Source organism: Falco naumanni, chromosome 1 (genome assembly GCF_017639655.2).
Source record: "Falco naumanni isolate bFalNau1 chromosome 1, bFalNau1.pat, whole genome shotgun sequence".
NCBI classification, from domain to species: domain Eukaryota; kingdom Metazoa; phylum Chordata; class Aves; order Falconiformes; family Falconidae; genus Falco; species Falco naumanni.
Genome location: NC_054054.1, coordinates 109,146,486 through 109,158,615, shown reverse-complemented (window position 1 = coordinate 109,158,615; position 12,130 = coordinate 109,146,486). Strand labels below are relative to the sequence as shown.

The 12,130-nt window shown below is 52.8% G+C and overlaps 1 protein-coding gene across 2 annotated transcripts in view; it reads right to left on the bottom strand.

Annotated features, from left to right (window-relative positions):
- The window catches only part of DOC2B (double C2 domain beta), a 39,648-nt gene that overhangs the window by 6,964 nt on the left and 20,554 nt on the right, over positions 1 to 12,130 (bottom strand). For both annotated transcript variants that reach the window (XM_040617941.1, XM_040617950.1), the window contains 2 exons: positions 11,442 to 11,516; positions 8,141 to 8,250 (listed from right to left, as the gene is read on the bottom strand). In XM_040617941.1, coding sequence (XP_040473875.1) covers positions 8,141 to 8,250; positions 11,442 to 11,516 — 185 coding nt within the window. The remainder of the gene's footprint in view (positions 1 to 8,140; positions 8,251 to 11,441; positions 11,517 to 12,130) is intronic.

The window sequence follows — 12,130 nt, the reverse complement described above, 5'->3', positions numbered from 1 at the left end:
TAATGAGTCATTTCTCTGCTGCTTCCCAGCCCGCTCTGGGAGCCAGGGGAGACAACAGAAGAGCAAAGTTGGTGCTTGCAGGGAGCCTCTGCTCGCAGCTCCTGAAATCCCAGAGAAGGGGCCAGCAAGGTGGTGCAAGGGACCAGCAGCGCTGCCTGGAGCTGGGGACAGGGAAAGCCATCCTGTTCCCTCTGAAGGGAGCAGCCCGCACCCCCACCAAAGCCACACGGGGACTGGGCTGGGCTCCCTGTCCATAAAAAAAGGCGTTTACCTTCCCTTCTCCCCTTTGTAAAAATTTTCCTACAGTGTCTTGTTGTTCTGCTGCTGCCTGGCTTTTTCCTTTTCGCCCACCCCTGTCAGTGCCCACTTCTCACGGGCGGCACCTCTGCCTCCAGGGACTGCACTCCACCTTGCCAGGATTTGACAAATGGGACCTATTCAGGAAGGGGTAGAAGTAATTAAAGATATAGTGCCCTGCGACCCCACCTCAGAGTAACTATCGCATACCATGTCTCTGGCCAGCGCAGTGCCTGGGTGGGTTTATCCATGGATGGTTTGACCACCCTCATGCTCCAAGGCTGAGCGAGGGAGCCATGGGGATGGCTCAGTCACATGGCACAAGGACCACCAGGGCTGAGGAGGAGCAGAGGAAGGGGGTCTGGAAAAAAATAATAAAAGCGGGAAGATGGGGAACACTGCTCTCCAGAAAACCGTAGCTGGATGCAGCGTTACTATAGATACCCGCAAAAAAACCCACCCTACCGCAACAGTAAAATCCTCAAAGAGAATCTCAAATCCAGGCACAACATTTCCTATTTCCCTTCCTCCTCTTGCCTCTCTTTTACAGAACAAAACTGAAAAAGGAACAGCGGCAGCTCCAGACAAGGAGCGGCACTTGCCAGGCGTGCACAACCCCACACCCATCTGGCCAAAGCTGGGGGGGAAAGCAAGAGCACAGTTAGGGAGCCGGGCTGGAGAGGAGAGGAGCGTGGCCCTCACAGAGCTGACAGCCAGGGCTCTATTTTTACACGCGACAATTGCGGAGCGGTGCCGTCTCCCGCACGCTCGGGGGAGGCAGAGTTTGGTGCCAGTTTTACCACTTAAGAACACGAGTAACAAGATCTTCCCCCGACGATGTCTAGATAAGCCCCAGAAGCACAAGATACTGAAATGTAGCGTCCCACTTGCTGCGAAGCCCCAGAACAACCCAGGATGGCTGGAAGCCCAGGAAGGAAACGGCTGGAAAACTTCAGTGGTGGCGGCAGGGGGAGCATCTCCAGTGTCGCACTGGGGGAGGCTGGAGAGCCCCACTGAGCCCCGATTCACTGCCCACAAGGCACCTTAGCAAGTGGCTCTGAGAGCACAGTGCCTGTGCAGCATGCTACAGCGCAGAGAGCTTCAACTGAGCCCCAGGCAGCTGCAAGCCCCTGCGTGCTCCCCCCGGGAGTGGCTCCTGCCCACCCTGCACCACACGGCCCTCCCGTGGCAGCAGTCAGGGCACAGGAACACCCTGCAGCAGCCAAACCCCTGCAGCTGCAGCCCACCGACGGGCAAACCCTTCCCCAAGGGAGAAAGGTGACAAATCGGGGTCCACAAGCCCCAGCCTGCTGCAGTGCCGCAGAAAGCACGTCCCTTTTGTCCCGTGGGACTGAGAGCTCCCCGGAGCAGACCCACAGGTGCTGCGTGATGGAGGCAGCCCAGCCTGGCACAGCACTGGGGCGATGGCCACCTTCCTTGTCCCCACTCACATCCCAGGGTAGTTACCGTGTCGTGCAGAACCGGGTTCCTCAGGAGGCAGTTTTTGGCACATCTGCAAGACCTGGGAACTGCTGCTGTCTTGGAGCTGCACCCACCACCAGGTCTCTCCCAGCCCCGGTTTCTCTCTGGCATCCTCTCAGGCGGGTCCCTACATTTTGTGCCCACCTGTGTGTGATGACCAGAGGCGGTTCCGACGCAGAGTTTCGTGCCAGTGCCCCCAGTCCCTCGGACTCAGCCCCTGAACCCCAGTCCCTCTGGCTGGCTGTGGTTCACCTTCACTAGGATGGCAGTTTTCATTCAGGCAGGCTGGCCGAGCACCAGCCCCCTAAGCGACGGCGGTGAGCACGCGTCAGATGAGCAGGCAGCTCCAGCCCCAGCCCTCCCTTTGGAAACAGGCGTAACGCAATTACACCAGCTTGGATTTTATTACAAGAAATCGATGTGATGGAATTTTTATGCCTTAGGTTAGAAAATCAGCTTCATGACAAACAGCAAGAGATGCCTCTGGCAGCCACGTTCACCTGCCATCCCGAGCCCTTTAACTCAAACATTAGCCCTCCCTCTCGTCTCTCTTTATTAAATCCAATCCCTCGAGCTCAGCTTTTGATTTGACAGCTTCCACTGAGGGGTCCTGATCTTTAACTTAAGGGCCGTGAAAACCACCTTGGAAGAAAACTAAGCAGAAAGTGAACAATCACTGCTCATTAAACTTATTCTCCCTCCCACTCAAGCCCAGGCTCCTGGGTTACAGTCCTGACTCACCGCACAGCTCAAGCAACCCCATTCCACTGACTCACGGCTTCTGCTCGTACACGCATTCCTCCGGCCTCATTCCCATCACGGAAAGAGGAGAACAGGGGTCCTTGAGGACCCTTTTCCACAATTCACATGCACATAATAGGCAATGAAGCCTGAAGATGCATCTCCTGTGTCTAAGATCCCTTATGGTCCCTGTAGCAACTTGGGAGGCTCTCAATGGAAGAGCAGACGCACAGGTGATGCTTGCTTGGCTTAAGCACAGGCAACAGCTGGCAAGGAGATGAAACAGAAAATGCTGGTGTCCTGGGACTGTCCAGCTCTCTTAAAACCAAAAGGAGGATTCAGTGCTGGGCTCCATCACAAAACGCCTCAAAGTCTGAGCACATAAAACACAGTAGAAGTTAGATGGAATTCTGAGTGCGCCTGCAGTTCCAGAGCAAATTTCATTCGGTGCTTCCAGAGTAAAGCAATTTGGGACCCCAAATCTCTAAGTGTCTGCAGTATGCCTATTAGACCTGATCAAATACTATTTTCTGAATAATATATTTAATGAGTCATGATGTTTGTCAAACACATGATTAAACAAAGAATTCCTGGCATTTGTGGGCTAGTGGAGTATCATATGAATAATGCATCACTTCGCACTTCACATATCTGGATGTGAATAATTGTGTCCAATATCTGGCTAGCCCTGATATTTATTATGAATACAATCTATTTATTGCATATTACATGCATTATTTAAATGTAGGCGATTGTATTCTGCCTATTCCAATTTCCCCTGCAGCATTTCTCTGCCTCCCCCCTTCATGCACCCTGGCTTCCCACCACCAGAGACTAAGGCTGTGCTCAGACCACAGATGGGGAGCAATGGTGCCTGCAGATGGGGACTGGGAGGGGGGACTGTGGGGTGGGATTTAGCCCTGGTGCTGCCAGGGAACCTGCCCCTGAGCCCAGCCATCCCAGTGCTCTGAGTCCAGTGCCTTTCGAGCGGCTCTGAATTTGCCTTCTCTCAGGATGGTGGGTGGTTTCATTGCGATTAAGCCCTGGGCTAGACTCAAGGATATTTAATTCAATGAATGGATGAGACCTTTCAAGATCCTCCCACCTCTGCTGCATTTCATGAAATCTGAAGTATCTAGTGTTTTTTAAGGGGGCTGATTCATTAACAAAATCCTGCTTGCCAGCGCAATTAGCTGTGCTGCTGCCTTCACCTCTCCTTCTCCCTTGGGGGTGGCCCTGCTTAGGGAGGCGAACCCCAGCAGCTCCCAGGGCTTGGGGTTGTCACAGCAAAGTCACTTGACTGGCTTGGATGAGGCCTCATGAGGGATGAGGGGCAGCCTGTCAGGGCACAGCATGGGGCTGGGGGTCTCAGGCAGGAGAGGATTCATTACTCTACTCTCCATGAGGCAGAGGATGCTCCTACTCCAGCCCCTGTGACCAGGCAAATGCTGCTCATCTGCCCAGGAGGGCTGCAGGCACTGGCAGAGTGTCCCGTGCCAACATCGACCCACCAACCCAAACTGGACACATCCCACCAAGAGCCCAGGTGGGCAGGGAAGATTTCTGGGTGCTTTTCCAGATTTTCTGCTGCATCACATGCTCTCCAGGCAGCAGGGAGGCGAAGGCTGGTGGCAGCTTTGATCTTCACCATTATTTTTACATTAAAGAGACTCTGCGATTGCATTCCCTGCCCCTCCACAAATCTCAGCACCAGGGAGGCGCCCGGGGAATGATCACCTCCCAGACTGAGGGGAGCATCACTCATGCTCTTTCAACTACCAAGAGCTGCTTTGCAGGAGCCTTGCTTGATTAGCATAAGGAAAGCCAGCATCCCTGCAGCTTTGAAGTCATCTCTTCCTGGTGGAGAAGGAGGTATTTTGCTAAGATGACGGGTAGGTGAAGCGAAGCACCGAAGGCAAGACAATACACGGCACTGGGAGGGTGAAGGGCCATTGCCACTAGTGTTATGGAGAGGCTCACAGAAGAGAAACAGCTCAACCCACACCAAAATAAAAAGTCCTCAGCAAGCCCCAGCAACCAAGGACCCCAGCCCATCCATCCCTCCTCAGGTAAACAAAAGATCCCGCCCCCCAGCCAGGCAGCGAGGACACAATTCAGCAGGTATCTAAATGAGGAGCAGCATTTCCCAGCCTTGCATCCTTCTACTTGATTAAATATCCACTGTGTGAAAAGAAGAAAATCCAAGCAAGGAATTAAAATAAAAGATTTTTCTATCTTATGGCTGGTTTGCAAGAAGTCTCACATCATCTAAACCTGCCCCAGGATAAACAAAATCTCCTTTGGCAATATCTTCATCTGTGAAGATGGAGAAAAGAGGGCTGGGGAATTGCTCTTAAGGAAAATTAAGAGCATTCGAATTTTAGGCTCTGGCTTTCCCATGCAAGATAAGAAATGGAGCCACAGTACTCGGCAGCTTTGTTTTGGCAGAGGATTTCCCTGGGCCACAGGCAAGAGTTTGACTTCCCAGATGAAATTCTGCCATACCCATTAAGCAGAGCAGCTGAGCGTGTGCCCAGCGCCCAAGGGCCCTGCCACTGTGACAGCCATTTGTGCTGGCAGCCAAAGCTCAGCACAGGAAGAAGCACCAAGTGCAGGGAAGGACATGGGGCCACCAAGGGTGTTCCAGCACCCACCCTGTAGTACGTTGGTTTCAGAGACAGGACTGAGAAATGTTACTGTGTTTGAACCCCACACACCCATCTACATGTGGAACATTTTTTAAAGGCATCGGAGTCCTAACTAGAAAATTTTGGGGATCCACATAAGAGGCTGAACCCTGCCCCGGGAAGACTCAGCACAGCCAGGGGAGGAGATGGCCCACACGACAGGTGACAGCCCTGCGGCAGAGATACCAGCTGGGAAACCCTCTGCATTCAAAAGTTTGTTTCTTTAATTCTCCAGAGTAATTTCCAGGCAAAACCACAGCCACAAGCCCCAGTGCTACAGCAAGCTCCGCTTCACAAACCTCTCCACGCTTCTGCTCATACAACCTCCCCAGGGAGATGCTGGAGCCACCTGAGCCCCTCTAAAAACCCAGAACATCCAGCCCAGAGTTCATCAGCTTTCATGTCATCCTTGGCACACCAACTGCCATGGTAACACCGAGGATGCAATCCCCCTTTCTGCCCCGTGCAGGAAAAGGCTGGTCCTGCCTGCTGGCATGCAGAGACGGGTGCTGCTGAGGTGCCCAAACCTTGAGCCTCAGTAGTCCCAGGGCAGCGGGGCTAGGGGGTCCCCAACTGCTGGCAGCGACTGGACTGTGCTAAATCCCGCAGGACTGAGCCCACTCCAACTGGAGGCAGTGCCAGACCTAGCACTGCGCTCGGAGGTGAGGTGGGGATTTGTGTGGCCCTCACAGCACTCCCAGCCACCAGCCGCCCTTGTGGCAATGTCATTGTGGAGCTCACCCCCTCCACGGGACAGGCTCCAGCAAACCCCACTGGCTAGCTGCAAATGTCAATGAGTCAGAGTTGCATGTGAATGTTCCTCTCCATGTGGAGAGAATTTTGATCCTTAATTATCACTTAATTCACCGGGGTTGGCTATCAGCAAGGAAACCTCAGTTGCATAGTGCAGAAGAGCCTGGGAACCTCCTTGCAAAGAGGCAGCTCCGATGGGCACGAAGGCACGAACAAGATGGATGGCTCTGATGGCATGAGATGGATGGCTCTGATGGCACAAGGAGACACCAAACCCCAGGGAGGCTGTCCCTGCATGAGCAGGTGAGGCTCCACAGGGAGTTTCGTCCCTGCAGAGCACCCAGCTGGGAACCCGCATAGGGCAACTGCGCGGCGGCCAGGCCCGAGGCTTCCCTCACCTCCCTGGGAAGGTGCCCTGTGAAGCCACTGTGGGCAACTGGCCATTAACCAACCTTGCCAGCCATCTCCTGAGCTCCCTGTGGAGCTCCCAATGCAGAAATGCTGTCTCTATTCAGCCACACACACCCCAAGAGCGAGGGCTCCCTGTGCATCACCCTGGGGTCCTGCAAGCAGGGTACGGGGGTCCATGCAAGGCATTCAGCTTTGGAGGGGGCACAAGGAGCCCCATGTGCTGAGCCCTGCGGGAGCCCATGGCCACGCTGGCTTCCCCACGAAGTGCTAATGAGAGGTTTCTGTGGGGAGAAGGGCAAATCCAGCCCAGCCCATGCACACCTTTCTGCATGTCCCTGTGCCACTGAGCATCCTGCATCTCCCTGCTGCCTCCTGGGAGCAGGCAAGCACAGACCTTCCCCAGGAAGAAGCAGCTAACAGGGCCTCGAAAAGGTGGGGGGGCAAGCCCTTCTGCTGCCTGGTGCCTTTCAGCAAACAACTCAGCCGAACACCTCTCTACAAACTGATTTCCACGCTTAAAGAGGCTGAAAACTTCAAAGCTTGGAGTGAAAAAAATTTTAAAAAAGAATATTATTATTAACAATAATAATAATAATAATAATAAACCAGAGACGTTCCAGTCCAACAAGCCTGCAACACTTCCAGCATGACTAATATTTTCCATGTGAGATAATAATCCACGGTGCTAAATTTCTCATCTCTATGCACATTGCAGACAACAGGTAGTCTCTGCCCAAATCCACCTCTGAGCAGGACCTTTTATAAGGCAGCTTTGCACTCTCATTACGGGGAAAATAGTAAATTCCCAGGGTACCTGCAAATAAAGAGGGTCATATTCCAGCCATGGAGCTGACAAAGCCCTCAGAGCAGGATGCAAAATCCTCCTTTGTTTGACAGCAGATCTTACAGCAAATCCTCCTGCGTAGCAGTCCCAGATCACAGCACTGATGGAACAGCAGCACCATCCCTGGGCAGAATCCATCTGCAGGCTCTGGGTCACTCCCTGCCCTCACCCAGGTGGGACAGTGGCCAAGACACAAAAACCTTTGCATTTGAAGGGGTCTGTGCCCCGCAAAGCCACACTTCCAAGCCTGCAAGGCCTCACCGTGCTGCCCTTGCCGACCTCCAGCCCCACGCAACATCTCCCAGCCCCTGGGAGATGCTGCCAGGAGATTCTGAATGTGCAGAGACTGAACCAAACCGAGAGAATAGAATAAATACATACAAATGCCCTTCAATTAGTTTGACAATAACTCACAGATGCCTCCAGCTTTCTTCCAAAAAGCTCAGCCTTGAAAGGGCCCAGAACTCCCCTGGGGAGATTTTCTCAGCCAGGTGGGCCTGCTAAGCCTTAACATGTGCCTGCGAGAGCTGGGCATGAAGAGGTTAAAACCAAATAACATCACCTCTGCAGGCAGGAGCCAAGTGAATGAGTTATGAAGTTGATGACAAAGCAGGACCATGCTCCTCACCAGCTATTCCAGCCCAGGCTCCCCGTAAATCAAGCATCGGTCACCACAGTGGTGATGGATGCGTGCAGGGCACGCACACAAGCTATACGCTTTGGTGGGTAATAACTCTGCCCTGCTCTGCTGTGAGCAGTGCTAGGACTGGATGTGGGACTGGGGTGTGGGGGTCCCCATGAGCTCCCCTGGGAAATCCTCACTGGGATGGGGAGGGATGCCTGGGGTGGCCCTGGGGGAAGGGGAAGGCGCAGATGTTACCCCCACCACCAGGTTTAGCACCCCACTCAACCCCTCGCACCCTACCGCAGGGTCTTGCGGATCATGTCCTCATCGGTGATGCCATAGTAGGTGAGTGTCTCATTCCAGGTGGGGTTCAGCGTGTTGCGCAGTGTTTTGGTTCTCAGCTTATTTGCCTGGAAAAGCAAAGGAGACAGCAGTCAGCAAGGTCTGGCCCCAAGCAGTTGTCTGAACACTGATGGGCAGGGAGGGGAGAAAAAAGGAAACACAGTTTAGAGATGAAGGGACAATTGGTGCTGCCACCTTTCTACCCCAGCTCTGTAACGTGGCCAGTCCTCAATGAAATGACTCAAATCCACCCCAATCACAGCAATAACCAGAGGGGCAGAGATACAGCAACTCGCTTATTTGCAAAGCAATCCAACCCCACATCCTGCATCCTGGCGACAGCTAGCAAAATGGGAACCTTGGCAAAGCGCAGAGAGAGGATGGGGATTTCATTTATGCAGCAGGAGAGAGCGAGAGAGGGAAAAAGCGTCTTTTCAGGTTCATTAAAAAATACCAATTTGCTGTTCTGGCTGTTTATTTGCATTCCTGCTCCCAGCACAGCTCCCATTCCTGCTCGACTCAAAATAACTTCCTTGACATGCATTTTGTTAGCATTGGCAACTCCTTCCAGCACCGTAGCTCTGCAGAGCGGGAGGCTGCGGACAGCGGGGCTGTCGTAGCTGCTTGTGTCCCCAGCATGGATGGGGCACCCTGGCACACACCCACACCATCCAGGTCAGGGGACTTTAATCTTCTTACATTCTGAGCCACCCGCTTCTGTCGGGGACAGAGGGAGGGCAGAAGCAAAGGGCTACAAGTTTCAGATGGGGCTTCTACATCAACCCCCCAGCCTGGGACAGCCTGAAAGAGCAGTGTTTTCACTCTAATTAGATGTAAACTCAGAAAGTTCAGTGCCTGCCTCTGATACTGCTGGGCGTAAGGAGCTCTCAGGAAATCAATACCTCAAAGTTGACTCATGCCTCTTTACGGGAAGCTGCTACATTCCCCATCTTTGGTTCATCACCCCTGAGCTAAACGCAAGCAGGATGCAAAGCACAGGGTGAAGAAAAGAGCTTGTGCTTGCAGCTAAAAGCAGGGGGGGTCACCTTGTTGTCATGCCCTCTCCCCACCAGAAGCGCCCCAGACACACAACCTCTTCCCGACTGACTAGACACGGCCACCGGCCAGAGGAGCTGCCAGTGCAATGGAGCCACTGAGGGACCTCGGCACAGCATCTCACTCCCAAACGCTTTGTGCAACCAGCTGCTTGCTCTGGGTTTGACCTCTAGGAGACACAGAAAGCCTGTGTATTTTGTGCTGTGCTTTCATTTAGGTTCCCAAAGCCTGCCTCTGAAAGAAACCCAGGCCCTGTGCAGTGCCGCAGAGGCTGCGTGAGAAGCTGTGAAACACTGAGCGCCAGGTTAGGAGAGGGATACCCCCGGAGCAAGGTGCGATGCTCCAGGAGCCGACCGCGACGCAGGGGCAGGGACTCAATTAGCAGCAGCATCTAAAGCCCTGCAACAGCAATCACCTTTCATGTCACTCAGGCAGGAGATTGTTTGCAGCGCAGGAGGAGAAGCCACTGGCTGGGCTGCGCACAGGCAGCCAGCACTGCTGCTCCTGGGCACCAGCCTTGCTGAGTCGATCCCCACGTACCCACAGGCACGGCCAGGGGCGACAGCAGAGTGATTCAAACCGAAGGAGACCACAGACAGGTGCTCCCATCTATGGCCTCCAGTCGCCGTTGATTTAATACCTCATTTGCCTTAAATCTTTGTGAAGCTGCTTCAAACAAGGCACCCTGTCATACCAGGTTTCATCCTACACCTATTTTATCTCCTTCCTTGGTGACATTGTGGTCACTACGCCAGGCTCCAGTCCACATAACAAAATACATATCAGAGAGGGAGCACAAAGCCTGCTGAGGGTGACAAGGACAGGACAGAAAGCACCCCGATGGCACCCACTGCTTGCTCAGACCTACTGGGGCCTGATCGTGGGAACAGGAAGGATTTAGCCAAGGGGGTAACACGAAGGGCGTCACCCAGCAGCTAATGCTGCCCTACGCAAGGGACATTAATTACATCAGAGGAATCAGGTTCTGGGAGCACTTTTTTCTCCCATCTGGAGTGACTTCGTAGTCAGTAACCAGCTCACATGGAGACCTCTGGGAAAGGTGAATGAATCCAACCCTGCTTCCCACATCTCTGGCCTGGTCTCTGCTGCATGTGCCTGAGAGCCCAAGACTGGGGCAGAAACACTCAAGGGACTTGGGGACCATTCTGCTGCTAGAAAGACTGCACAGAAACATCCAGGCCAGGACACATCCACAAACCCTCCCCCCCCCAGATCTGCTCGCCTCTCCCAGAGCAGATTTGGGCAGTGCTGTTTGGAAACAAGGCACAGAGACAGAGCAACCACAGAGGCAGAGGAATGTGGGGACAAGGAGGGTCCCCCAATGGCTGCTCTGGGCTTGTAGAGTTTGCAGCTCCTGCGCTCTGCTGAGAGCTTCCCTCCTGCCTCTCTGGTCTCTATCACCTCCAGCAGAAATGCTAATCAATGCATTTTCAAAACATGGAAATGACAGATAATATCACTGATGAAAGCGTTCCTGGCTTTCCCATTACCAGCGGAACTTGAAATGTGGTTAAAAACTCCCTCTACCGCCCTGAACATTATGAATTAATTCAACTGAACCATAACAAGTAAATATACCTCCCCCAAAAAGGTCTTTCCTTCAGTGTAAAATAAGAGTGCAATTAATATTCATAACACATACATTTAACATTTAAATTCAGCATCCCCATCAGTTACACCAAGCTCTCACTACACATCAATATCTTTAATTACTCTTCTCTCCAGCAAGCGCTGAACCTAAGTAGATGGAAATATTTCCCTTATGATTTACACTCTGTTTTATTATGATCTGAGGGGTTTTTTTAAATGCAGAAGAAAAACGGGGAAAAAAGGAGTTGGTTTGTTTATAGCTCGAGATTGTTTCACTCGGTGCTTCCCGAGGGCTTCTGGAGCGCAGCACTCACACCCCCTGCTCCCATGAGTGAGGAGCCAGGCTGGCAGCGGCTCCCAGGCAGTAGTTTACCAGAGGCACTTGCCATCCCTTCAAGGGTGGATTTAGCCCCAGTTCTTAATCCTCCAACCGAGCTCTCCTGAGTGAGAGCAGGGCAGGAGACTCAAGGTCTGGCTGCAGCAACCAGCAGCCCTCTGGGAAAAGAGCTTCTCCCTGGGGAACCTCCCGGGTCCCATTTCAAAACGAAAGGCAAAGCCCCAGGAAGAGAAGGAGAAGCGAAAAGGCTCTCACCTTACTGGCTCCAGGAAGCAAGTGCAATTTGACGTATGGATCAGCCAAACCATTATGGTCCATTGGCTTCAGGCCCTGGAGAGGAAATGACAAAAAGCAGGAGTCAGGACAACAGCGAGAGGCTGGGCAGGCAGGGTGGCTTCACTGAGCCCATCTACAGATGCCTGTTTCACCAGGATGTCACCGGTAATCGCACAGTTTCCCTGGGACTGGGGAAGGAGGAGAGTATGGTTGGTGCAGGATCCAGGCTACACAGCAAAAGCTGAGCACACTCAGTGTTCAAACATCGTTTGTGCTGAGGAGGGGCTAGAGGAAGGCTTCTCACCTGCACTTGGCATCAGCTGCAAAGCACCTCTTCTCTCTTCCAGCAGTTCTGACACCCTGATCACAATTAATTTGGGGGTTAAGTAAATCAGTGCAGTGATTTTCAAGGTTTAAAATTACAGGGTTTTGTCATTTAATAATTGCTTATGAGCAAACATACACCTCTGCTGTTGTGGTGTTACTTTTAAGCACTCCCAGAGGGTGTGATAGCACCTACCTACTCTTTGTTATTAAGGCACAGCTGAAGGAAGAACAGCTTTCAGGCCAGTGGGAGGATGTCGCCAGCCAACTGCCATGGTATTTGAAGGAAATCTGGGGGTACTGGAGCACAAATGCAAATAAACATTTGCCACAGCCATTCCTGA